This window comes from Lissotriton helveticus, chromosome 9, assembly GCF_964261635.1.
Source record: "Lissotriton helveticus chromosome 9, aLisHel1.1, whole genome shotgun sequence".
Taxonomy (NCBI): domain Eukaryota; kingdom Metazoa; phylum Chordata; class Amphibia; order Caudata; family Salamandridae; genus Lissotriton; species Lissotriton helveticus.
In genome coordinates this window covers 953,900,761-953,927,119 of record NC_136070.1, presented here as the reverse complement: position 1 = coordinate 953,927,119, position 26,359 = coordinate 953,900,761, and the positions used below count along the sequence as shown (strand labels likewise).

Sequence of the window (26,359 nt, the reverse complement as noted above, 5' to 3'; positions counted from 1 at the left end):
CTACCCTTCAAACAGCGTGCCTGTCGCCCTAAACCAGAACCCGAAATATAGCAAGAAGAAAGAAAGAAGAACGAGACAAAAAGGGAACAGAAGCAGAAAGAAGAAGACAGGAGGGAGGAGCATAATAACAATAATCAGAATGGTCGGCCGCCGCCCTCCGCCCAACCAAACAAGCACAGCCAAAAACAGACCAGGACGACACCCCATCACGCGCCACAAAACATACTGAGAAGGGGACCTCCCACCTTTATACGGTTAGAAACAATTGTGCTACTAAGTCGTATACCAGGAATCAAACAGGAGTCGTACATATCACCCCCAACCCTTTCGAGCGACAAATCCCACCCACCACATGTCAATGTAAAACCAAATACTAAATACGAGACCAGCATATAATCGAGTAGAATGGTGACTAGCATAGCTACATGGGGGGTAGATCGATCCGCAAGGGAGCAGAAGTCCAAACAGAAAGTGTAGATGCATCAACAATCGCAGTACGAGTAATGAAAAACAGGAGTTCAGTTTCGCCACTGGAGCGGGCGAGGTGGTCTCTATTATAGACACAGGCAAAGTCATCGGAGCAGGCACAGGAGGCAGTCCACCAATAGTTCCAGGCATTAATGTCGAACAGGGCCGCGGCACAGTGTCCAAGTCCCCGGGGTCTGAACCTCGAAAAACAGGGCGCCCCAAAGTCACCGGCACACAACACGATCTTCGATCAGTGGTGGAAACACTCAAGTCAATCGAGGGGGGCGAGGCAATGGAGTCATTGAAACAAGAGGGCGACAAGAAGAAACGGCCGCCCAAAATGGCGGCCGATCGTGGCGGACCCACCGAGACGCCCGGGGCCAGGGATGCGTGCAGGGATCTCAGGGCTTCCAGGATATCTCTGACCGTAGGCTCACGCTCACCAGATCCGATCCCCGCACAATTAGGCAACACGAGCCCGCTGCCACAGGGTGATTCTTGTTCCAGAGGGTCGGCCGCCATTTCGTGAAATCAGCCCAGTCGCCGCCCACCAAGACCCCCGGAAAGAACAGTTCGAAAATGTAGGACTTTACAAGCTCCGGGGGTCCCAGCAAGGGCGGCCTCGATGCCAAAAGGATGTCTGCCCAAGACGGGTCTCTGCCAACACCAGCACCGGCGCCCCAAACAAGCGGAGTCCGGGCACCGAGGACCAGGGCCGCCGGACAAAGCAGCGGCGGGGGGAGACCCCTTCACAGAATCAGGTCCCGGGGCTTCTCACCCACATCGGCCGCGCGGCCACCAGGGCAGGCCCGGATCAGGATCTTCGCACAACGGCTCCCATCACTGGTTCACGCTCTCGGCCGGGGCCGAGAGCCGACGGATCCCACCGGCTAGGTCCCGGTCTAAGTTTCACGGAGGCCCCGATCTCGCAGAGGACACAACTCCGGAGCCGCTGCACACCGAGACCCCGGGGCCAGATGGTAAGTACAAACAAGTCGTTCTGTTTCCAATTCCCCAAAAATGTGTCGTCCTCGGACAGGATAGAAGACAGGATAGGCAATCAGGCCGGAGGGCTGCAGGAGCCGAGCTAAAGGGCGACCATTACGCTCGCGAGCTAGGCTCCTCCCCCACTGCCAGGACTATTGAGCCAATAAGTTCATGACCTAGTTGATGTATTTGTCTATAACAAGCCCTTTCTGGTCTTCAGATATCAACTTCCTGCTTGCTTTTGCCAACCTAGCAGCGAGAATGATTGCGAGGAGTGTATAATCATAGTTTAAGAGAGAAATAGGCCTACATGCATCACAAGCTTTCGGATCCTTCCCTGGTTTTAAAGTTAGGGAAACGAGCTTCTTCCCAAGATTTTGGTAAAGCAACTTTTTTCTCCCAAATCTCCGTAAACAGCTCTATTAACACTGGGCACAGTAGATCTTTTAATTTTATATAAGACTCATAGGGGAGACCACAAGGTCCCGCTGCTTTGTTCCCTTTTCCTTTTCATAGCTTCATATTGTCCACTACGAATTCTTTTTCCTCATTAGAAAGTTTCTCCACTCTCTGATCTCCAAGCCAACTGTTAACTTGAGCTAACACGCATGAATCCTCACTATATAGTTCCTGATAGAAATCCACAAAAGCCTGCTCTATCTCCTGCCTCTACCTTAAACTATTTTGTGTTTCTCTGCATGTTATCTCGCTTATATCATTCTTTACGCTTTCTACTTCCAGGCCAAAAGTTTCCCGGCACTTTTACTGTATTTAAAATGTGCTAGTTTACTAGCTTCACAACGATTTCGCACCCTTACTTCTAGTATGGCAGAAAGGGCGCATTTATATTCGGAGATCTCCTCCTAACTATTTCCAGCTGGAATCCCCTCCCATGATGACTCTTTCTTTTGATTCCAGTGTCATAATGTTCCTGTCCAGCTCTTCAATCTGACTCCTATATACTTTCCTCTATTGCGCTAGGATATGAATCAAAACCCCTCTAATAAAAGTCTTACATACGTTTTACACAACATCTTTCTGTGCCGTATTTTTATTGAAAAAAAATTATTTTGTCCTTTCCATTAATATCTCGATTACAGCCTGGTCATTTCATAGTGATCTATCCGGAGTCCATCTTCTTTTCTTGATTACCTTCTCCACTATTAATTGTAACACTACAGCTGCATGGTCGGACAAATGAGCGGGAAGATTTCTTATATTTATGACCTCTATGTCTAAGGATTTATCTATTAAAAAGCAGTTGAGCCTCAAATGAAGTTTATAATTCAAGTTATGAAAAGTAAACTGCATTTCAGTATTATGCCTAGCTCACCAGACATCATAAAGACCAAATTGTTTCATAATGGATTTAATATATCCTTGCATTTTAGGATTAAATCTTGCTTGGCTATTACTTGACCTATGCAGCTGATAGTTCAAAACATCATTAAAATCTCCAGACCAGTTGATTGGATATTGGAATTGCAACAGCTCTGAAGCCAGCATTTGCAAAGGCTCCTTATAATCCACATTTGGCCCATAGTACCCAACAAGGTGTAATGTTTACCCAGTATTTTCACAGCAGAGATAACCCATCTCCCCTTCTTGTCTGCTTTCCAATGGAGAACAGAAATCGCATTATGTTTTTTTCATCAGCACAAGAACCCTCTTTTGTAGGGGAATTTTGCTCGCTAGTAATCATCTGCCCAATCAAGCTCTGTTTTTTACAAATCTCCACATAATTTGGATCTAGATAGATGGGACTCCTGGAGAATAATTTGTTGGGCTGGAACATCCTTGAAATATTTTCCTTCTCCCAACTCTCAACCCATTAATATTCCAGGATAGAATCTGTATGTTATGATTAATCTTGATTAATCATTATATTTTTATTGCAAGAGGTGCATGAACTCCCAGCTTTTAAATATTTCAAGGCAGTAGGACATTTCTTTATATCTTTTCCCCTTGTGCTCACAACACCGTGCTTCCCGCATCCTCCCTCCCCATTCCCCCCTGGAGAACCCATACCCTCCTTTCTTGGCCTTCCTAGCCATTTGGGCCTGTCATGGGAGAGGTGAGTGAACCCCTTGTAGTGTAGGGATAAAATGAAAAGGAAAAAAGATGTAAGAGGAGACAAAACAAATATAGGGGGGAGCTGAGGATATCCGACCAATACGTGATAGCCTCTTTGACTACTTCTCATATCCTAAGGCAAAACCCCTGCTACATGCATGAAGACTATTGTATTTATTTCTTTTTGAGTTTTTCCAGCAGGGCATCCGCCTCCTCATGATCCCTTAAATTATACATTTTATTTCCTATCATCACTTAAAGCATGGCTGGGAATTTTAACTCTGCAGTTCCGCCTAGCGTCCTGAAATCTTCAATTCTTTTTCTTAATTCCAATTGCTTGGTTAAAGTTTCATGCAAGACATCTGATCTGATATTGAAGGAAAAACCTTCTCCGGACAGTGACCCAGCCTTTACATTAGTATTCAACAGCTTGCCTTTGATTCAATATGTGAGGAAATTAGCTATAATTCTGCGAGGCTTAGTTTTTGCCGGGTCCTTCCTAAATGAGTCTCTGTATCCTCTAGATGTCTCGCATGAGATCCTCCACCGAACCTTCCCAAGCTCCGCTCGATTTTAACACATTGGAGATGAAAGATTTTAAATCTCCTCCTTCTAGGCCTTCCGGGACATTTAAAATTCTAATATTGTTGTGCGCCTTGTATTATTTTCCAAGGTTTCCAGCTTGTCTTCTCTCTCTTGAAGCTTATATTTCAGTCGCTGGTGGTCTCTACATGCAGATCCGACACCAATGCTTTCTAGACTTGTGGTCTTTGAGATAATGACTCCAATTTTTCTGCCAACCCTTTTTTTACTTAAAACTTTTATGTAGCGCAAACTAGACCCGAGACATCGGGTATCAGAGTGCTTTACATGAGCACCAGTTTTGTTACAGACGGACACATTCATTTCTGTTAGGCATGGGAAGATTAAGTGATTTGCCCAGAATCACAGGGTGTTGAGCGTCGTTGCCGAGACTCGAACCTGGTTCACCAGCTTCTAGGTCGACAGCTCTAACTGCAAGGCTACATCCTCTCCCCTTCACAGACCCCTTGGATTTCCCTTTGATTGGCTTGAGAAATCGCAAACCCACTTTTCACTTCCTCTGCAAGTGATTTCATTATATGCTCTAAGGGGGCTTATCTGTGGGTGTAGATCTTTCACTGGGAGTACATGACCCGATGGATGGCCTCTCCCTCCTGTCTCTGTCTCTATCTCTAGCACAGGCTTTTTTAGGACCACCCGTTGCTGCATAAGGGTCTTGTTCACTTTCTTCACCTGAGCCCTCTGCAAGTGGGCATTGATATCTGTTGGGAGTCACTGGTATCCGAGGCATGCCTGGTGCTTCCTCGCCCGGTTTCTCCATCGCTTGTTCAGGGGACGTCATATTAATCCTAATATCTTGGTCGGATGAAGCGCCTCCAATAGGCATCAAGTAGTGTGCAGGTTTTAAAGGGGGACCACCCAACTTTTGGGTTCCTTCAGGGATCCTTTCCTGTAGCTTCAAATATGACATCAGAGACGGAATGATTCTTGGTTTTAAAAAAAAAAAATTTTTTAAGATTTTTAATTGGTTTGAAAAACAAATACATTACAGTCCTCTTGTTTGCATACTTTTCAGTACAATTTCATCATTCGTGCATATAAGAGGAATCAAAAGTAAATCAGTCATTTGCCCCTACATCATTTCTAAAATTCTTTCTCACCTCCATCTCCGTGGTAGGCGAGGTACACAAGTCACCCCGGTAGGAGTTCCATTTACTCCATTTTTTATACCATTTCTTAGGACAACCCGTGGACTTGAACACCTTTTTCTTCTATCATACATTTGTCTAATTCCTTTGCCCAATTCTTCGGCGATGGTCTCTTACATCCCCCACTTCATTGCAATTGCTCGTTTTACTAGCGTGTATCCCAGAGTGGTCGTTTGTTGCTCCACCTCCGTAAGATCTGTAGCTTCCCATATATTAAGGAGTCCCAATTGTGGTGTTAGGAAAAACTTTTCCGATTCTTTGTTTTTTAAAAGTTTCTGATATTGGACATTCCTGGATTTAACCTTCGCGGGGGCTTTTAAAGAGGAGCTTTCCTTAATATATCTTCTCCTTTCCTTAGTATATCTTCTCCTCCATCCTGTGAGGATACTAAGGGGGTTTATTTCGACTCGGCCATTTTAATTTTCGCCTTAACCTTAACCCAGGATACTTCCAGTTCCTTCTCGCCAGAGTCTATTCCCTGCCCGTGGTTAAGGGCACCCCCAAAAGCTTCAGTACTTCTTAGAGAATATCTGTTAGGCTTACTAGCCTTTTGGCTTTTCCCCCCTCATTAGCCAGAAAAGATTATCATTCCTACCTGAGGAAGGTTTCCTCAGAGGAATACTTTCCAATACTCCACTATGTAGGCGTGGCAACCCGCTGCTCTCCTTCGCAAGCACTGCAGAAGGGAACTGGTCGATTTACTCATGGCTCCACCTCTCGGAGCCTGTCCTGGCATGTTTCTTACAGAGTCCCGGCTCCCTAATAGTAGGGCAACCCTTGCACAAGCACTCCCACTGTTTTCAGTGATCCCCGGCGTGACATCCCGGGCCCTCACCACACCTGAGCCACCCCTCTCCAAAACGGACAGTCATCAGTAACGCTCGGCGGTGAAAGGGTTCCCATTGACTCCGGGGCTCTGCCCACCCTCAACACCGCTCTGTTGAAACCAACCATCAGGTAAAGACGTCTTAGTGGGATTAAACATGCCTTGCCGTGTAAAGATGATAAAAAATGTTAGCCTGGTTTTAATGTTGCGGAATTTTCCAATCTTTTACCACCGCTTTCCCATTTCGCCGTCTCCTATTCCTCACGGCTCACTCACACACTCTAACAGACGCGCGGACAGCTGCTAGCTGTCCGCCATTTTCTCCGAGATTTAACATGTTCTCTTGTAATTTGATGGACAAAACAAAAGGGGGGTTCCTTTCTGTGTTATTCAATTAACTGTTGACAATTTCAATATTAAGCAGATAATCACAAAACTTTTTGACAAGACATGTAAAGAGATTATAAAGAAATTATAATCCAAAACTCCTATAAATTCCTTTTTATACTCCTATTTATTTAGTAGGAAAACATTTGATTAAAATTGCACAATACACAATTTAGGCACAATCTCTAGTAAGTATTTTAAACTTGCACATTTCATTACATAATGAAACAATTGATATTCATATACATGTGTTGCACAACATTTATAAAAACATTAAGATTATTACAACATTCAAACAAATATCACAATTTTTAATAAAAATCAAGAAAAATCATATATGGAGTCCTTATGTCCTTTCTGGTGTTCTGGGAAACTCTCTTCTTTTGAATGCTCTTGTAATTTGATGTCATGTTTCAGAGGGTACTCTCTGGTTGTCTGACTGCCTTTTCTTTATTTTCAGGTCACCCTCTTGGAAGCTGGAAGCTATTAACCATAGACCGGGATCTCTTGGTCGCCAGCTTTTCTACTCCATCCTCTCCCCCAACTGTGGTATGCATATATATTCACAATTGTAAAACAGTAAAGCAAGTGTGGGAACAGAAATCTATTCATTTGATTCAGTGAAGAGCACGGCTCATCAAGCCTGGTTCCACCACCATATGACATTTACGGTTTATATGGCCAAAAATGATTGTGTTAAGTTTGTGTAAGTGGCTTGTTTTTTTACTGTTAACATGAAGAATATATAGTTGTAGATTTTAATATGATGCCCCTTCCAGGATCCCTGGGGAAAATGTTGGATGGGCCTGGTAGCTCCTCCATCTTCCCTAAGTTTTAGTTCAATCACTTTAGGTCCATGTTTAAGGTGGTGTGAAGGAATGCGTTGCCTAGCAACACTATGATGGGGAAGTAAGGGTGACTGTGAGGATGTGGGTAACGCAGTCACCCTTGACGTGTTTTTCTCTTATCCTGAATCCTCTGTTTGTCAAGCACGGACCTGCTTTCAAAACTGTTTGCAAATGTAAGTCTGTGTTTGCTCTCAGTGTCTAGACAAAAGGTTGCACCTAAAAGTTATTAGGTTCTTAGTGGGAACCTTACAAGTATTTTTTCTCATCCTATTTGGACTTTTTACTATTTTGCTGGCATGGAACTCTTTCTCCCCACCCCCCCCCCCCCCCCCCTTCCCCCTGAGATTGGAAGTAAGTCTGGCAGACCTGACAGTGTACTTAACAACACATCTCTATCACTTATGTTTGAAACTCTACTCTGATTCCATGACCAATTATTTCAGAAGACCCAGTAGTTATTCACCCACAAGATTGGTTTGTCCTGTGTCCGGGCATGGGATTTTGTTGCAGTGTGGAAATCAACATTTTCTATCCATTTCCAAGCACAGGGGCAGTATTTGCTGCTTAAAAGCCAGTATGGCACATTCTTGTTGGAGGCACCCAGCCGTAGACTGATAAGCTTGAGTGAGGAAACTTTTCTCGGGCACAATACCTTCAATCCATAAATGTACTACTACTTGGTTTGGCAAGGGAGAGCATTTGCTAATCCTAAAGAGTAAGGCCAAGGGGGCATAGATGGCCAGGGCCCTGAGAGGACATGCCTTCTCGGAGCACCGGTAAGGCTGCCTCTTCTTGACGCGTGTACATCTGTTCTAGTTGAGTTAGCTAGTACCTCTGCAGATACATGTGGGGGAATTGTGATGGAGTAGCTACATGCAGGAATCATGTGAGTAGTGACACTCCCAGGTTCTTAGATACATCAAGATAGTCTGTCTAGCCTCAGAAGTAAGAAGCTTACCACAGGTGGGTCAATGTTAGGAGATGTAATTTCGGATTTGTTCGATGCGAAGCGATACAGCTGGGGTACTCTCTGATTTCTGCAGGAGATGGCTTTATACCTGGTTACCCAGACACTGCCCACACCACTGCCTAGCGCTCACATGGGGAAAATCATTGACAATGTAGTGCAAGTAGACCATGTGGTGTCCTAGGTCCTGTTGGTACATTACTTCAGGTCCTCCCGACTGCATGTTTGGCACTTCACTGGTGACTTTTGAGACCACCGTGGATAATTGCTTCCCTTTTTCTACCCGCATACTTTTTCTTGTGCACAGATCTGTTGCATCCACCAGCATGCCTCCTAAAGAAGATGGAGAGAGACACATGAAAGTAAATACGAAGACTAGAAACAAGGGTAAAGACAATGGAGATGGCATACTTCAGGGAGAGGGCTGAATTTTGGCTGTGCTAGAAAACCTGCAAAGCACTCTTCAGTATTGGGCAAACCACTGTGACTGCTTTGGATAGGTTTTTTTCTATAATATGGAAAAACTTACCAGGTACTGAAGTGAAGGTCTCAAGACTGGACTATACATTGACGGAAATGAAGGAATGACCTACATCCTAATGGAAGTTCAAGGAAAGCCTTTGTGCATTTGGAGTTACCACCATTTGGTGTTTGCCACCGAACACTAGGAAAACCATGGTACACGCCGTTGTAACTGCCCAATTGGGTTACGGCAATGTGCTATATTTAGGTGCCACTAAAAAAGGGATATCAAAATTACTAATGGTGAAAAATGCGGCGGCACGCTTGGTAGTAAGTCTCCCGATAAGAGCCTCCGCTAAGAAAGCCCTGGGCGAACTGCACTGGCTACCAGTTGAGAAGAGAAATGTGTTCAAAGCAATGTGCCACTGCCACCGTATTCTCTTGAAAAAAGATCCACAATATCTACAACCACTGGTAACACAGTATACTCCATGCCGTAACCTAAGATCCAAGTTTAGGGCGCTTGTGACTGTACCAAGAATATCTAAAGCCAGAATGCGGCTCATTCAGATACCTTGCAGTAAAAGCGTGGAATATCATACCTATGGCCCTAAGAATAGAACCATGCGAAACTAAATTTCGCAAACAACTGAAGACATTGTTATTCTTAACAGCATGCTAAAATGAGTATGTGGACCTAAGTAAGTGACCAGCTATGAGTGGCAAATACTGGTGCTCCGTATCCTTTCAGCATACCTGTTCCAGGGTGGGGACACACCAGTGGTGTAACAATGCGCTCTATAAATGGCTAAATAAAATAAAAACTTTTGTGCAGAAGATGTGGTCAAAGGATAAGGGGATGCAGTGTCTGAAGAAAGTACCAGGTTAGGAATTGCAGTTTTTCGGAATATTGTTACCTGACATTCTATTGATTTCTATTTTATTTTCAAAGTCAAAGCTGTAAAGTTAAACAAGAATTATAGGAGGCTTGGGCTTTAGAGGGTGTTCGGCAAGATGGCTGCACCGTAGTGCAGCTCCGCCGGCTGGAGATTATATCTGGCAACAATCCTGCTATTTCAGCCCGCATCCTACTCTTTCAAAGATATGTCCTCGAATCGCAACACTGGTGGCACACAATTCTGGGAAGATATTCCCACCGCGGCTACGACTGCGACGATAGCCTGGGCTCCCTGACGCGGGCCTAACTGCTGAAGATGGTGCCCAAGGCCTATACGTGTGGCCGGCGAGTCGGGTGCGGCGTTGATTGGTGGCAATGCCCAAAGTGCGGAGGTGATACTGGCGCTGATAATGGGTGAACCCTGTCTGCTACACATGACCATTGAGTGCACGAAGGTGCGGTGCAGGAGGGACGGCCTGCCTCCTCACCTGAACGACATACATCGTTGGCCTGGACTGCGCCGCGGTTGCTGGCATGCCGAGGGTGCGCGGCATCTCCCTGTGTGCCGCATCAGTGTGATACCTGGCGCACTGTTGCTTGGGCCGCCGCCACCTATCATTGCACCTGCTGCCTGTGTACCATTGGGTGTGCCGCCTGGTTGGAAGAGAGATCCCTGGTAAGAACCGCAATAGGTCCCTCCTAACCTATGGCGACTCATTATCTGGGCTAACTGCGAGCACTCAAATCTACATCGGCGTTGCACTTGACAGGGGCCCACCTCAACAGCAAGCGGGAGCTACGAGCGAATAGACTATCGATGCCACGTCTCTGGGTGTAGCTATGACCCCCGCCGAAAATGTGTTACCAACACGCTGTGCCTCGCACGCTAGGGCCTAGTGGGGCTATACTTGGGACTCCCATGCTAGGAAGAAGATCCTGGCGACTTGATAATTCGAAATAGCCTCCATTCATCGGCAAACCCAGTGTGATAGGAGGGCTACTCAGATAGACTGAAGACATTGTTGGTAAGGGAGCATAATTGTGAGATCCTGACACCCCATTTATATCATAGTCGCTACAGGGTCTCTGCTTAAACTGCACTGCTACTGAACTAGTACTGCATAGTTGGTCCAGGCCACACATTCTCCTTACGCCCTGGATCCTTACGCCATCAGTACCTCGTCGTACAAAATGAGAGCACGGAATAAAAATGGTCAAAACCGAACGCAGTCAACCCTGTCTCACATTTGAACCCCGCAAGTCCAGCAAGTCGCAACAACGGGCCACGTTGGACTCTGAAGCATATACTCCTGCTGCTAGCACAAGCTTGCAGACCTTTGATGGCAAGTTGATAATGTAAACCTGCAGATGGACAATAAGGCTTATAAGCTGGACAAGCACGCACTGCGTCTTGGTGAGGTGGAGACGCGCCTGTCTGATGCCGAAGACGGCCTACAGCACGTGTCATCAAAAACTTCAGACATGGAGAAGGTACTCTCCGTCATACAGGCCAAAAACGAGGACTTCGAGGCCAGATCTAGATGGACATGGGTTGCCTCGAACTCGTATATTGAAGCCCTGCTGAAGGCGATTTTCGGGGCCGAACATCTATCCTCTGTTCTAATAGTAGAACGTGCGTACCGTTCTCTGGCCGCCAGACCTCCACCGGGTGCTCCTCCACGCCCCGTGATCGCACGTTTGCTGAACTACAGAGACCGCAACACTATTCTCCGTATGGCCAGAGAGAAAGGGAACATAGTCCATGAACGCAACTCACTTGCTTTTTACCCGGACTTCACCACAGCGGTGCAAGCTTCAAGGAAAGAATACCAACCAGCAAAAAAGATCCTTATGGCGGAAAAAGTTCCCTATGCAATGCTATATCCGGCGCGGTTGCGAATAGATCTGAATGGTAAATCGAGGATTTTCACGTCGCCAAAAGCTGCAATGGACTATGCTAAGTCACTGAAACATGGTCACCAAGACTCCTCCACTTTTGATGACAACGTCAACAAGGTTTCCTCATAAGGAACTGCGGGGGGGACCACATCTTGGCCCGCACGCAGCTCTGCTTCGGCGGACACCGCTTGTTGTCTCATCATGCAGGCTCTACACAGGCGGCACCTATCATGCAATGTCTGCCACCTCCAGCCATGCTGCAAGCTGGGACATTGAAGCTGCCGATAAGATCTCCCTTTGAATGCTACTTTATATATATTACTGCATGCATGTGCTGGTTTGTACCAGGATTCGGGCATGATCTCATATTATTGTTCTCCAGAAACCTCCCTTTCTAACTTGAGATGGACTCTGCACTCCTCTAAGGGTTTTCCCCGCAGCTGTTATGGCAGCTAATTTTCTCTGTTGGGCATTGTTCTGGGTGGTCTGGGATGGCTTTGGCATGTTGGAGTAGCTGAAGTGGGCGGGGGATGGGGCTGGAGGGGGGGATACAGGGGTTTTGTTAAAGTGGCTCAACGTTACTCTGACCCCTCCATTACAAGTTATGCAGTGGTATAATTTTGTTGTCATATAGTGCAGGTTACATGTCCTTTGCCAAAGGTATACAAAGCCTATGTCAACATTGTTTGCCTGAAATGGAATGTACGGGGGCATAACTCTCCCCCAAAAATACGACAAGTACTAGCATAACTAGACCGCCACGAGACCAAATTCACCCTCATACAGAAATTCATCTGACACGGCACACTGAAACACAAGTAGGGGCGAAATGGGCTGGGTACAGACTTGCCTCATCGTACTCATCCTATGCTAAGGGGGTAATCACGCTCATAAACAAAAACCTGCTTTTCACTATACTGCGAGAATGGCCAGACGCCACGATCACCTAGAGCTGCCAGAGTTATTAATGATGGTATAGATGAGATCGCCCTGACAGATGTGTGGAGACTGCAAAATCCAAAAAAACTTGAAGTGTTTCATATCTCAATGGCACATGGTAGCTGGTCCCGGCTGGACTATTGGCTCATGCGCGAGCGCAGTTCCACCTCAGTATCCGACATAGAGGGACTCCCGAGGACGCTATCCGATCACAATCCTGTTAAACTCAATCTGCGTATTTCACAAACTACACAACAACAGTTCACTTGGCGGCTTCGCTCCGAGGCACTACTTGACCCACTCTATACACACACTATTCGTGAATCCATTACACAATATTTCGCACAAAATAAGGGGACCGTAGACAGTGCAGCCACCCTGTGGGAAGCCTTCACGGCCACGATCCGCGGACAATGTATAAGCACTACTGCGGAGATATTGAAAGACCTGCGTGGTCAGCTGTCTAAGACTGAGCACACCCTGCGGAGGCTAGAGAGGGACTACGAAAACGCACCAAGTGACTCACTTCTGGCTCGAATGAAAGAATCAATAACTGAATACACTAATCTTGCGGATAGCGAAATTAGATGTTTGTCTAGAAGACATGTGGTCCGAGCCTACGGGAAGGGAGGAAGGCGGGACACAATTTAGTGCTTAAAATCAAAGTCAGGAAGGACAAACACACCATCACTAAAAGAACGGACACAGCGGGTGTGGACCATTACTCGACTGCAGCTCTCGTCACTCAATTCCGCACGACCTTTGCAGAATTGTACACGTCACAGACTAGCGCTCCGGCCACAGAACTAGACGATTACTTATCGGACATTGCCTTAGCATGGCTCTCCGATGGCCATAGGGAGTATCTTAGTTAACCCATCACCTTAGAAGACATTAATTTGCGATAAAAACTCTTCCGAACAAAAAGGCTCCGGGTCCTGTTGGACTCACTTGTGAGTTGTACAAGGAGTTTGCAGAAGAACTCTCCCCTTCTCCAGTATTAGGGTGTCTTTCATAGATTCACATGCTTGAATATTCCCCGTCATTGGAGTGGGAGTCCCACGGTAAATAAAATAGCAATAACATACTCATAATATGTATATGTAAAAACATAACACATGAAATACACATTAGAAAAAAGGCAGTAAAAGCCTAGACATAATTCCACATAGGAATACATGGAGAGAAAAGACACTTGTAGTCCATTCCTGTCATTATGTTGGTCCAAACTGTAGCCAATCAGGCGCCAGCAGCCCTCCAGAACCTTCTCCTCAGAGCTCAGTACCTCAGATTTTCTACCGCACGTTGTGTGAAAGGGAGTCTCCCTGAGCTCTACTCAGTTTTCTCTATTTCTTCAGGTTTTTCCTGTGTTCTCAACATGTCTTCAAGTAAGAAGTCTCTCTTTAGACCTTGCTCTTCTTGTGGAAAGCTACGCCTTTATTCAGAAGATCCTCACAGTAAGTGTATTTACTGTCTTTACCCCGACCATGATGTGGGTAAATGTAAGTTCTGTAGAACTTTTTCCACAAAGACTTTTGAGGACAGGGAAGGCTGTCTTCTACTGTGGCTTCAGAGACTTAAGGACAAGGATAATATACTTTCTGATGCCGAAAGTCTAATTTCTGGTCGTTCCCAAGCATCTTCTAAACGTGGTAGTGTGCAGGAGTTGCCTTCTCCATTCCTCAAGAAGAAGAAGATGTCACTCTCTATGGCCCCTGCGGTGTCTTCAGCTCTACCTACTACGTCCATGCCCACGAGACCTGGCTCCCAGGCGTCTGCTGCATCTTCCGCCCATGTTTCTGTGAAAAAACATGTTTCATCGTCGACGGGAGCGTCGACGGTCGTCCCGACGACGAGATCTGCCGTCTCCGGCACGGCGACAGTGACAACGACGTCTGCTTTAGGATCGTCGACGAAGGTAACCCTCAGTTTCAAGACTGTGCCGTCTGTCATTCCGATTGCTTCGTCGTCGTCGAAGAAGCCTCCGCCGTCGACGACCAAATCTTCGTCGATGAAGACTGTTAAGAAGCCAGCTCCGTCGACGGCGGCCCTGTCGATGACCGCTCCGTCGACGAAAATGAAGTCATCTTCGTCATCGACTCCGTCGATGAAAGCTCCGTCGATGGCGCCATTGCCGTCGACGACGGAACCATCGACAATGGATTCTTCCAGTGTGGTTCCAGCAACTCCATCGTCGTCGTCAGCTTCAACGACGACTTCTTCTGCATTTGCCTCTCTGCCTTTGCTGCCACTGTCGTCCACTGGGTCTGCCACCGTTGACCCACTTCACCAATGCCGCAAAGTGCCTATTGACCAGATTTCCATCACCAGTGATCCACAACCTCCCTCGCCCTTGTTTGGCACGGACTCGGATCAGGATTCAGAGGAAGATGTACACGAGTCTTTCAGAGCGGCACGTAGTCCATCTGATTTGGTCATCAAGTGCCAGGATTATAGCAATGATGATGAGGACCAGTATTTCCAGCAGGAGGAAACGCTGGTTCAAGTTCCTACTGCGACGGTGCCTTTGTCGCTCATCTCTAATCTCCAGCATATGTTGGATGACTATAATAGGCGTTTCCCGCCATCTCCACAGGTACCTGCGGTTCCTTCTGTTTTGACGCCTGTTGCAGTGCCTGCTGCGGCTCCTCTGTCGCCTCTGCCAACTTCTGCTCCTCAAATTCAAACGTCAGTTCAGATACACACGACTGTGTATGACGACGACGAAGGTGACATTACTCCGGACCGTGAAGATGGTGAGGTTCGAGATGATGATGAGGATATGGCGGAGTGGGATAATTATCAAGTTCAGACACCATCTCCCTCTCCGGTAACACCAAGAGATTCTCCTCCTGTGGACATTGCGAGTTTCCATCAGCTGATGGATAGGGCGGCTCAACGTTTTAAGTTGCCAAGAGTCCAGAGGGAAGAGGATTGCTTCCTCTATGATTTTAAAAACCAACCATTTAAACAAGTCCATACTGTTCCTATTATTGACTTTATCTGGGCGGAAGGGGTGAAGTTGATGCAGACCCCAAATTCACTACCGGCACAGGTGCCCCAATTGGAAAAGAAATATAAGGCGCCGGTTGGCACTCCAGCGTGCCTTATTGGACAGCCGAAACCAGATTCGGTGGTCACGCAGGCAGCTCAGCGCCTTTCTCGGAATCCTGCGTCTACTATTACTGCCCCACCAGATCGCGACGGTCGTCGCCTGGATGCTATAGGCCGCACATTTTCAACGATGGCCTCCACCATAGTGAGAGCGGCCAATGCTTTGGCCATTTTGGGTCGTTACGACCGCCAGATGTGGGCAGACATGACTGCGTTTGTGGCTTTGGTTCAAGACGCTTCAAAGGCGGAAGCCTTGCAACTTCTCCAAGAAGGAGAGAGAACATCGGAGGAGATTATTGACTGTGCCGTCGATATTGCCTGTACTGGTTTCCGACAGCACGCTGGAGCGGCTGTTCTACGCAGGCAAGGTTGGTTACGCTCCACATCCTTTCACCAAGAAGTGCAGGCGAAGATACTGGATATGCCGTATGATGGCGAGTCACTTTTTGGAGCACATGTTGATGAGGCATTACAATCTATCAAAAAAGATACTGACAATGCTCGCTCTTTAGGAAATTTACAATTTCTGAAACAGCCCTTTCGAGGTGGAAGTAACCAATATCGCTGCCACAACCAAGGCAACCGACGCTACTCCAATAACCAGCAACAGTCTTCACGTCAGCAGTCTTCTAAGACATATAGGGGGAAATCTTCCTACAGAGGATCTGCTCCCAAGAGACAATGACTTGCCTTTGCCCCAAAGAGTTGGAAGTCGAATCTCCCTGTTTTGTTCTCAATGGTCCTCCATCACTTCGGACCGTTGGGTTCTGGACATTGTAGAGAAGGGCCATGCTTTAGAGTTCATCAAGCTTCCTCCTCCCACTCCACCTTCAGGCCCACCTCCAGCCCACATCAAGGAACTCTTCCATCAAATTCGCCTTATGATACAGAAGGGTGCCATCGAAGTGGTGCCCAAGTCTCAAAAGGGGAAGGGATTTTATTACCATTTTTTCATATCATCAAGAAGAACGGGGATTGGCGGCCGATATTAGACTTGCGAGCACTCAACAAGTATCTCAAGTGCCAATCTTTCCGCATGCTAATGCTGTTGGAGATCTTGCGCTTACTCTCAATGGGAGATTTCATGGCAACTATCGACCTCCAAGACGCCTACTTCCATGTCCCTATTCTTCCGCGACATCGGAAGTACTTGCGATTCCGCGTGGGAAGGAGGGACTTCCAGTTCAAAGTACTGCCTTTCGTCCTACACTCCGCCCCTCGCGTCTTTACAAAGGTGTTAGCTCCTGTGGTAGCTTATCTGCGTCTCCCGGGTGTCCAAATCTTTCCGTACCTGGACGACTGTCTCCTAAAATCACAGTCTCGCACGTAGTTTGCTTCAGGACACACACCTTTGTCAGGAGGTATTTCCCTCCCTCGGACTTTCCATCAACACCGAAAAGTCCCAATTACATCCAGCTCTCTGCAAGAATTTTCTAGGGGCCACGATGGATACAACTCTTGCAAAAGCATTTGTGTCTCAGGAGTGTCAACAAAAGATACTTCACTTGGTGTCTCTTCTACAGACAAAACAGTCCGTTTCAGTCCGACTATTAAAGTCATTTCTAGGGATGGCGTCATCGTGCATTGCACTGATATCAAATTGCAGACTATGGACACGGCCCATTCAAGAAGAATTGGATGGACAGTGGCGTCAGCTCACCGGTTCCTTCAACGACATAGTCTGTGTCACCGCTCGTATGAGGGCGGCTCTCAAATGGTGGGCGCAGCCATCCAATCTTTCGGCAGAGACTTCGTTCCTTTCCATCACTCCTGAACTTACTCTAACGACGGACGCCTCGTTGGAAGGATGGGGTGCACATCTTCAAGGCCTGTCCATAAAGGACAAGTGGACTCTGCCTCAGAGAGCCTGGCACATCAACAGGCTAGAGTTGATGGCCATTTTTTTTAGCACTCCAGTCATTCCATCCATTGATTCAAGGAGAGTCAGTCCTTATTCAAACGGACAACACAACCAGCATGCATTATATAAACAAGCAGGGAGGAACAAAATCTCCAATTTTGTCTCAACTGGCGCAGTTGATCTGGGACTGATCTCTAAGTCACCACATTACTCTCACTGCAGTTCATCTTCCAGGTGTCTCTAACATCCTAGCGGATTCCCTCAGCAGGTCCACGTCATCGACCCACGAGTGATCAACCAACTTTCGAGTTGATTTTTCGACGATGGGGTCGTCCGTCGCTGGATCTCTTTGCCACACCAGAGAACCGGAAATGCCCATCTTACGCAAGCTGGCATTCCCACCGAGGGTCACAGGGCAATGCCCTTTTGATCAATTGGTGCAATCTGTTTGCTTACGCTTTTCCTCCAATACCTCTGGTGCCTCAAGTATTGTGGAAGATGCGGAGGCAGCCGTGCCACATTCTTCTGATCGCTCCCAGATGGCCTTGACAGGCATGGTTCTCTGAGCTACTTCTTCTATCCCAGTGCGAGCCCATCCTTCTTCATCCTAGGATGGACCTCCTCACGATGGACAAGGGCCAGATTTGCCATCCGGACCCCTCTTCTCTGAATTTGTCAGCCTGGAACCTGAGCACCTTGAATTTGCCCATCTAACCATCCCGCCAGACTGTAGAGACATTCTCGCTCAGGCCAGAGCTCCTTCGACTGTTAAAACCTACAAGCTTAAATGCAAAAGGTTCTGCCATTGGTGCGCAGCTGCTGGTGTCCATCCCATTCGTTCCACGCCTGCGCAGCTCCTCCCGTTCTTTTTGCAACTAGCTCAGTCCGGACTTTCTCATTCAACTTTGAAAGTTTTTCTGGCAGCAATTTCCCGCTTCCGCCAGGATGGCTCCACCTCACTCTGTTCTTCCAGGCTAATATGTCAATTTTTCAAAGGATTGTTCCGCAAATTTCCACCAATTCGGCGCCCTCCTCCTACTTGGCGCCTTAACATCGTCTTAGCACAACTAATGAAGGCACCTTTCGAACCTATACACAAGGCAGACTTGAAGTTTCTCACCTGGAAGGTTGCTCTTCTCCTTGCGCTGACAGCATCACGTCGCGTAAGTGATATTCATGCCTTCACTATAAATCCTCCTTTTCTTCAATTTCAACCGGACTGTGTAGTGCTTCGCACTAATCCCACCATCCTGCCTAAGGTGCCTTTGGATTTCCACATCAACGAACCTGTTTTCTTAAAGACTTTCTTTGCTAACCCACAGTCTCCAGCGGAGCAGCGCTTGCACTCCTTGGACATTAAAAGGTGCTTAAAGTTTTACATCAGCAGAACGACCCCTTTTTGCAAAGCTGATCAACTGTTCATAGCTTATGGACGCTTCCACAAAGGGCGTCCAGTTACCAAACCTACTATTGCTCGTTGGGTTTCCTCGGCCATCGCTTTCTGCCATCAAGAGGCAGACCAGCCTCTACAGTCTTCAGTGAGGCCCATTCCACCAGGGCGATGTCTTCTTCAACTGCCCTGTTCGCCGGTGTGCCGCTGCATGAGATCTGCAGAGCAGCCACGTGGTCCAGCAGGCACACATTTATGAAACACTACTGCCTGGGTGCCATCAACGAAGCAAATACTGCAGTGGGACAGGCTATGCTTCACAATCTTTTTCAATAAGTTGAGCCTCTGTCTTCCCTCCTCCATTATGGTTTACCATTTTACTGTATGACTTGCATGACTAGATATATTTTGGTCTTATAAGTCTGTTCATGTGTATCATGACTATGGAAGCCTTTTTCAGCTATTACTGCTTTCTATTCTATATTCAAGCATGTGAATCTATGAAAGACACCCTAATACTGGAGAAGAACAATTGTTACTTACCTGTAAACAGGTGGTTCTCCAGTATTTGTGTCTTTCATAGATTCACATGCGACCCGCCCACCTCCCCTCAGAGGCGCTCTTCTCCTCATAGACTCTGTGGTCACTCTTGTGCTACGAAAATCTGAGGTACTGAGCTCTGAGGAGAAGGTTCTGGAGGGCTGCTGGTGCCTGATTGGCTACAGTTTGGACCAACATAATGACAGGAATAGACTACATGTGTCTTTTCTCTCTTCATGTATTCCCATGTGGAATTATGTCTAGGCTTTTACTGCCTTTTTTCTAATGTGTATTTCATGGGTTATGTTTTTACAAATACATATTATGAGCATGTTATTGCAATTTCATTTACCGTGGGACTCCCACTCCGACGACGGGGAATATTCAAGCATGTGAATCTATGAAAGACACCAATATTGGAGAACCACCTGTTTGCAGGTAAGTAACAATTGTTCTTATCTCCTTGAAACGTACGCCGAAGCCTATGAGGCAGGAACGCTAGCGCCAACACTCGGGAAAGCCCTAATCATAACTTTGCTGACAAAAGATAAACCACCAGGTCGCTGTGACTCCTACTGTCCGCTGTCATTCGTTAACATCGACGTGAAACTGCTAGCAAAAATCCTGGCATCCAGACTCACCCCGCTGACGCCCAACTTTGTACTACCTGATCAATCCGGATTTATACCCGAAAGATCCACAACTTATGAACGTTGTTCGCAATGTATCTCATTTTTAGATCCAGGTCTGAAGGCTGCAGCCATGATGCTAGATGCAGCCAAGGCCTTTGACTCCATAGATTGGAGCTATCTTTTTAACATCCTCCTTCGTGTGGGATTTCCCCTCACTTTAGTCAACTGGACGCGACTGCTCTACACAGCCCCAACTGCAAGCATACGCGTAGAAGGCATCACATCGGATCCCATACGGATTTGCAGAGGTACTAGACAGGGATGTCCCATGTTGCCGCTCCTCTTTGCGATAATGCTGGGGCCTCTGGCCTGCATCATCAGACAGCGACATAAGGCGGCAGCGCTGAAATTCTTTTTTCGCCCAATGAGCATATTCCTGTATGCTGACAATATGCTTCTATTCGGTAGAGAGCCGCATACATTCTTGGAGCCGGTGCTCCGTGAATTCATACGGTTTGGAAGCTTCTCAGGCCTCACTATAAATTGGTCCAAATCAATGGTGACACCACTAACTGAGTCTACCTCCCCTCATGCACTTGAATTCCCCCTGATGTGGTATGTTGAACCTGTCAAATACCTTGGGGTATGGGTCCAACGTGAACCCGAAATAGTAATTTAAGAAAACTATGGCACAGCCGTACAAAGCTGGAGCAGCAGCTTGATAGATGGATACAGCTGCCACTATCTCTGGCGGACAGCATGGCGCTAATCAAGATTATTGTGTTACCTAAGTTCCTCTACTTTTTCAACACCATCCCTTTACAGCTTCCAACACTATTATTTAAAACAATACGAACACTAATAACTAAGCTGATCTGGGAGGTAAACAGGCAAGAGTGAGTCTGGCGACCCTTACTCTAGACTACAACAGGGGGGGGGGGATTCAGTGTACCTGATATAGACCTGTACTCGATATAGACCTCTGCTCTCAAGCTCAATATGCACATTATTGGTACACCTCTCACAATTTCATCCCACATGTGGCAGTACAAAACTGCTATGCACACCCTATCCCTCTATGTTCGATACTGACCCACACATGCAGGGGTACACCCAAATCCGAAATCAACTCTGTAGATGCTACCATAGCAGCTTGACAAACGCTGGACAATAGAGTGGGGACATTACCATTATACTCTCCACTTATGCCTCTGGCATATCACTCAAGGATGTCGGCCACACATGACAAAGGTGTCAAGCGCCTATTAACACTGACCGGTATTGACAAAATGCGAGACCTCTTCCCTGAGGGCGTCTTTATAACACAGAAAGATCTCCGCTATGTACAGAACTAGACGCTGGTCTTTACCTTCACCGTGCACAGATTGAAGAAGGCATTACCGGCACTCTATCCCACATTCCCAACTGAACCCCCGATGCTGACTTCCCTACACACCCTGCTTATCAGCCTCTCGAGACACAGACTGGTGACCAAATTATAACGTGCCGCTAGAGAGGAAACCCCACTACCTGCCAACGCGAGCCTATCACAATAGAACACAAAACTATATCCCCAGTCACCCAAAAAGACTGGGAATACTGCTGCCAGATCACCAGAGCGTTCACATCCTATAGCAACTTGCAGATAATCCATTTTAAATGCCTACACCAGGTCTATCATACACCAGGCGGATAGCGGCATTTTGATTAGCTGTTATCAAAATATTGCAAGATATGACGGGTCTCAAACTGGATTGTACACTACAGGTAGGTCTGCTAAGTCTGGTACCGTCCTTGAATGGCACTGCGAGTAGACTTTTTTTTTTTTGTTACGGAGTTTTATATAGCGCGAACTTGACCGGAATCTGGTATCAGAGCGCTGTACATAACACCAGTTTATTCAAAAATAGGGGGAACCCGGTAAGCCATTGGCATCTGGGTAAATAACGTCACATATAAAACAAATGATGCCTAGGACATAAATAACACACTTCTAGTAATAGGTGAGATAGCTTAATTGTCTCCTCCTACGATAAGTATATTATCTAGAACAAAAATGATGATTATGCTATTTGTAATTATGAAGCTTCCCACCTCCACACAGAGAACACACTGTATCACTCTCCTTATTTATTTGTTCTTCAATTTAATTGAAAAAAAATTAGATGATGGCTCATTAAATTAGTGAGCCCATATCAGACATAAGACCAAACAACCATATATATATCACTTTTTACATAAATATATACAAACAACTATACAACCACAACTATACAAACATTAATCCATTATTATTTCTTTGTCAAATATTGTAGCCCATTTTCTTTCACAAGGATGCTTGCTATATGTACAGACTCAGTATTCCTATCAAGTAAGATCATCCAGACCTAAACCAAGAAGTATAATAGGTCTCTCTTTTTTTTTACCTATATTCTATCTTTTACTCCTTGTACAAAAATGTATTTTTTCAAATCAAAGCATTTTGGCTGGAGTCTTCTTTCAACCAAGTGTCGACGCGTTTCAGCCTTTACAGTACAGGCCTCATCAGGACTCAGACTAATGACAACTTCTATCGTGACATTCTGCCTTCATAGATATGTATGACCTCTTTCAACCGCAAATTTTCGTAAAAGTTCAGTATTCGTCATCTGGAGCTATTGAGCAAGTCCATGTCGCTACTTCCAATTTAAGCGTAGCCATCCGTCTTTTACTGGCTGCTCGATACTCAAGGTTCCCAGAGACTGTCGTTCTCTCCAAGAGACCACCTTCAAGTTTGGTATCCTATCGCGCTCCATCACCGGATAGCACCAGTTGCATTACATGAGGACATATTCATTTTTTTGTTAGGCACAGGGAAATTCAGTGATTGGACCAGAATCACAGGATGTTCAGCGTCGTTGCTGAGGCTCAAACTCAGTTCCCTAGATTCAAGTACGACTGCCCTAGCCGTTAGGCCAACTCCTCTTAAAATAGCACTATTACTAGCAAAACGGGGGTTAGCGATGTTGTGGGAGAGTCGAGCTAGTCCCTCTACCAAACAGTGGTTAAAAGATTTTTTTTTTTTTAAATGTATTTTTATTGCAGAATCAGGAATAAACACAGCCAACAAACCAACCCAAGTACCAGCGGGTCCCATCAGACAGCAGTCCAGCAATGCAATACACAGCCGATTAGCCCACATCCCGGAGGCTGGGCGGCGCGTCAATAAAGCAGTTCGCTGGAGGCACCCTGGTACATGCCCAATGCCGGACACGGGTCAAGTACAGCACTTCGTTCCTGCTTTTATCCCAAAACAACCAACCATCTTCTCCCCACCCAATCCCCGGTCACTTCAATGTCACATCACAAAATCAACCCGACTATGTTCCTGGGTCAACCGGTTCCGGGAAGTCGCTGGCAACCCACCCCATCCCACAACTCCTACTCTAATCCCTCCCCCAACTGCTGCTAACGCAGGTATCTCCAGGCCCCTCCTGCTCTAGGGTGACAGCCATCAGGAAGTTGTAACGAACAAGTGGTCACATGGAATCTTGACTCACAACTGATCGGTCTCATCACTGTCAGTTAAGTGGTCCCTCAATGCCTGCACCACCATCTCCCACGACCGTGCCAAATCCAAGCTCCTCTCATTACCCGTTCTAGTCGCCTGGCGCATCCGTGACACACTCTCACAGCCCGACCACTTCACCAACTCATTCCTCCACCTCCGTACAGACGGCCCCTCTTTAGACTTCCAATGCCAAGTGAGTTCTCGCTGCGCCAATATCAGTCCTAACCCAATGAATTTACTCGTCACCTTTGTCTTTTTGGTATGCGGGAACCACAGAAGCAGACACGTGGCCATGTCAAAGTCCACCTCCCGATCCGTGACAGCATTCAAGAGGTCCCCTACCTCGGCCCAGTAGTCACCCAACCTCGGGCAGCCCCACAGCATGTGGTCAAAATCCGCTCCGGGCTCCAAGCATCTCGGGCACATGGCGTCATGCACCTGGAAGTGGCGACGTAATCTCTCCGGGGTCAAATACGCCCTATGGAGCACAAAATAATGCACCTGTTGGAATCTCGCATTCCTCGTCTCTTTCCAGGCCCTGTGTAGCACCTGACCCCAAACAGCGTCCGGAAGGGGCTTACCGATGCTGGCTTCCCAACGCAACTTCAACTCAATCAACGGAGCTAGACCCTCGTTCAGCATCCTATTGTGAAGGCAAGTCACCGCCTTGGCGGTGCCCGCAGCCATCACCACATATTGGCACACCTCCGACACCTCTGGTTCAGCCAATCCGCCCCCCCAGTGCCGCCGCAGAGCCGTGACCACCGCCGCATGCAGCAAGAAGGAGCCATTCGGCAGGCCGAACTGCTCCTGCAACGTCTGGAACGGGGCCAACGTCCCATCCACATACAGGTCACCTACCATCAGCAAGCCCAGGTCCTCCCACTCCAACAATCTGGACCAATCACCCCCGTGCGGCAAAATAGTGAGCATACCTAGCGGGATCTCCGGGGCATACGGCCGGCGCTTCCCCGCCCTTTTCATATATCTATTCCAACACAATCTGAGGGTCCACTCTTCCATCGTGACTTCCCTACTGGCCAGCCTCTGTTGCATCACAATGGACGACAAGACCTGCCGCTGAACGCCCACCCCTCGGCCAACCTCGGGCCCCCTGAATTCTCTAGCCACATTCTGCGTCAGGACCTGGAGCTGCGCCGCCAAATAGTATAACTCGTAATCGGGGACGGCCATCCCTCCCTCACACTTGGGTCTCAGCAGGGTGGTCAGTGCTACCCGTCTGCGACCATGGCCCCAGAGAAAACCAGTCACCATCGTCCTCAGCTCCCTGAATATGCCCTGCGGGATCCACACCGGCAACGTTCTAAAATAGTAGAGCAGTCTCGGGAGTGCCACCATTTTCAACAGCGCCACTCGGCCCAATACAGACAACGGGAGGGAGGCCCAGAAGTCCATACTACCTCTCAACGCTCTAATGCAGCGTCCCACATTCCCGTCAAGGAGGTCCGCTGTAGCATGGTAGATGCGTACCCCCAGGTACAGAAAACAAGATGGTTCCCACTTCACAGACCCCACGAGCTGGGGGCAGCGCGTGGCCTTCCGCAGCGGAAACACACAAGTTTTAGTCCAGTTCACCCTGAGGCCCGACAGCTCCCCAAACCTGCTCAACATATCCACCGCGCCTTCCAGAGCCTTTCCAGCGTCCGCGAGGTACAGCAATAGATCGTCAGCGTACAACGATATATAATGCGAGTCAAGGCCCTGCATGATCCCGTCGTAAGCAACTCCCAGCCTCGCCTGTGCAGCTAGGGGTTCCATCGCCAGAGCAAAGAGCAAAGGGGATAGCGAGCAGCCCTGCCTCGTACCCCTACACACCGGGTAAACCGAGGAGACCAGTGTCCCTAACCGCACCCGTGCTTTGGCCGATGAATAGAGCACTCTTGTCCAGCCTCGGAACCCGTCCCCGATCCCGAACTTCGCCAGCACACCATCTAGAAAATCCCACTCCAAACTATCAAACGCTTTCTCAATATCAACCGCCAGCACCACCGGGCCCGGATCCGACAAGGCAGCACTATCAATAACCCCGATCAGCCGACGGATATTCATCGAGGTACTCCTGGAGGGGATGAATCCCGCCTGATCCTTATGTACCAAAGAGGTCATCAATGGCAAGAGACGGGTGGCTAGGATACGGCTCAGAATCTTATAATCCACCGTCAACATAGACAACGGACGGAAAGAGGCGACATCCAAAGCATCCCTGCCCGGTTTCAGCAGGGGCACCACCAGCGCCTCTGTCATAGACTCAGGCAGTCGCCCCAGCTCCTTCGCCTCCACATATACAGCCTGCAGCCTGGGCGCTAGTACGTCGATAAATTTGGCATAGAACTCGATCGGCAGCCCATCCACCCCCGGGGTCTTATTCCGCGCCATGTGGCTAATCGCCCCTCTAATTTCGGCCAGGGTGACAGGGCCTCCTATATCCTGGGCGTCCTCCTCAACCAATACCGGTAGAGGAATCGGATCTAAGTAGTCGCCAATGGCCGTGGCCTCCACTTCAAGGTGGCTGGTATAGAGGCCCGTGTAGTAGGATTGAAAGCGCTCCAGGACCGCGGCCTGCGAGCAAACCACCACCCCGTCTCCCCTTCGTATACTCAGCACCGAACAACCCCTAGGGGTCGGATCAGCCAACTTCGCAAGGAGCGTGCCCACCTTATCACGTTCCTCGTGCACTTTCACCGCATACAACTTATAGTCATAGCACCGCAGTCTCTCAGTCTCATTCGCCACTGCCTCCTTAGCA

At 47.6% G+C, this 26,359-nt stretch overlaps 1 protein-coding gene across 3 annotated transcripts in view; it reads left to right on the top strand.

Moving 5' to 3' along the window:
- Positions 1-26,359, top strand: part of LOC144782069 (acylamino-acid-releasing enzyme-like) — a 500,573-nt gene that overhangs the window by 261,200 nt on the left and 213,014 nt on the right. For all 3 annotated transcript variants that reach the window (XM_078661213.1, XM_078661214.1, XM_078661215.1), the window contains one exon: positions 6,953-7,041. In XM_078661213.1, coding sequence (XP_078517339.1) covers positions 6,953-7,041 — 89 coding nt within the window. The remainder of the gene's footprint in view (positions 1-6,952; positions 7,042-26,359) is intronic.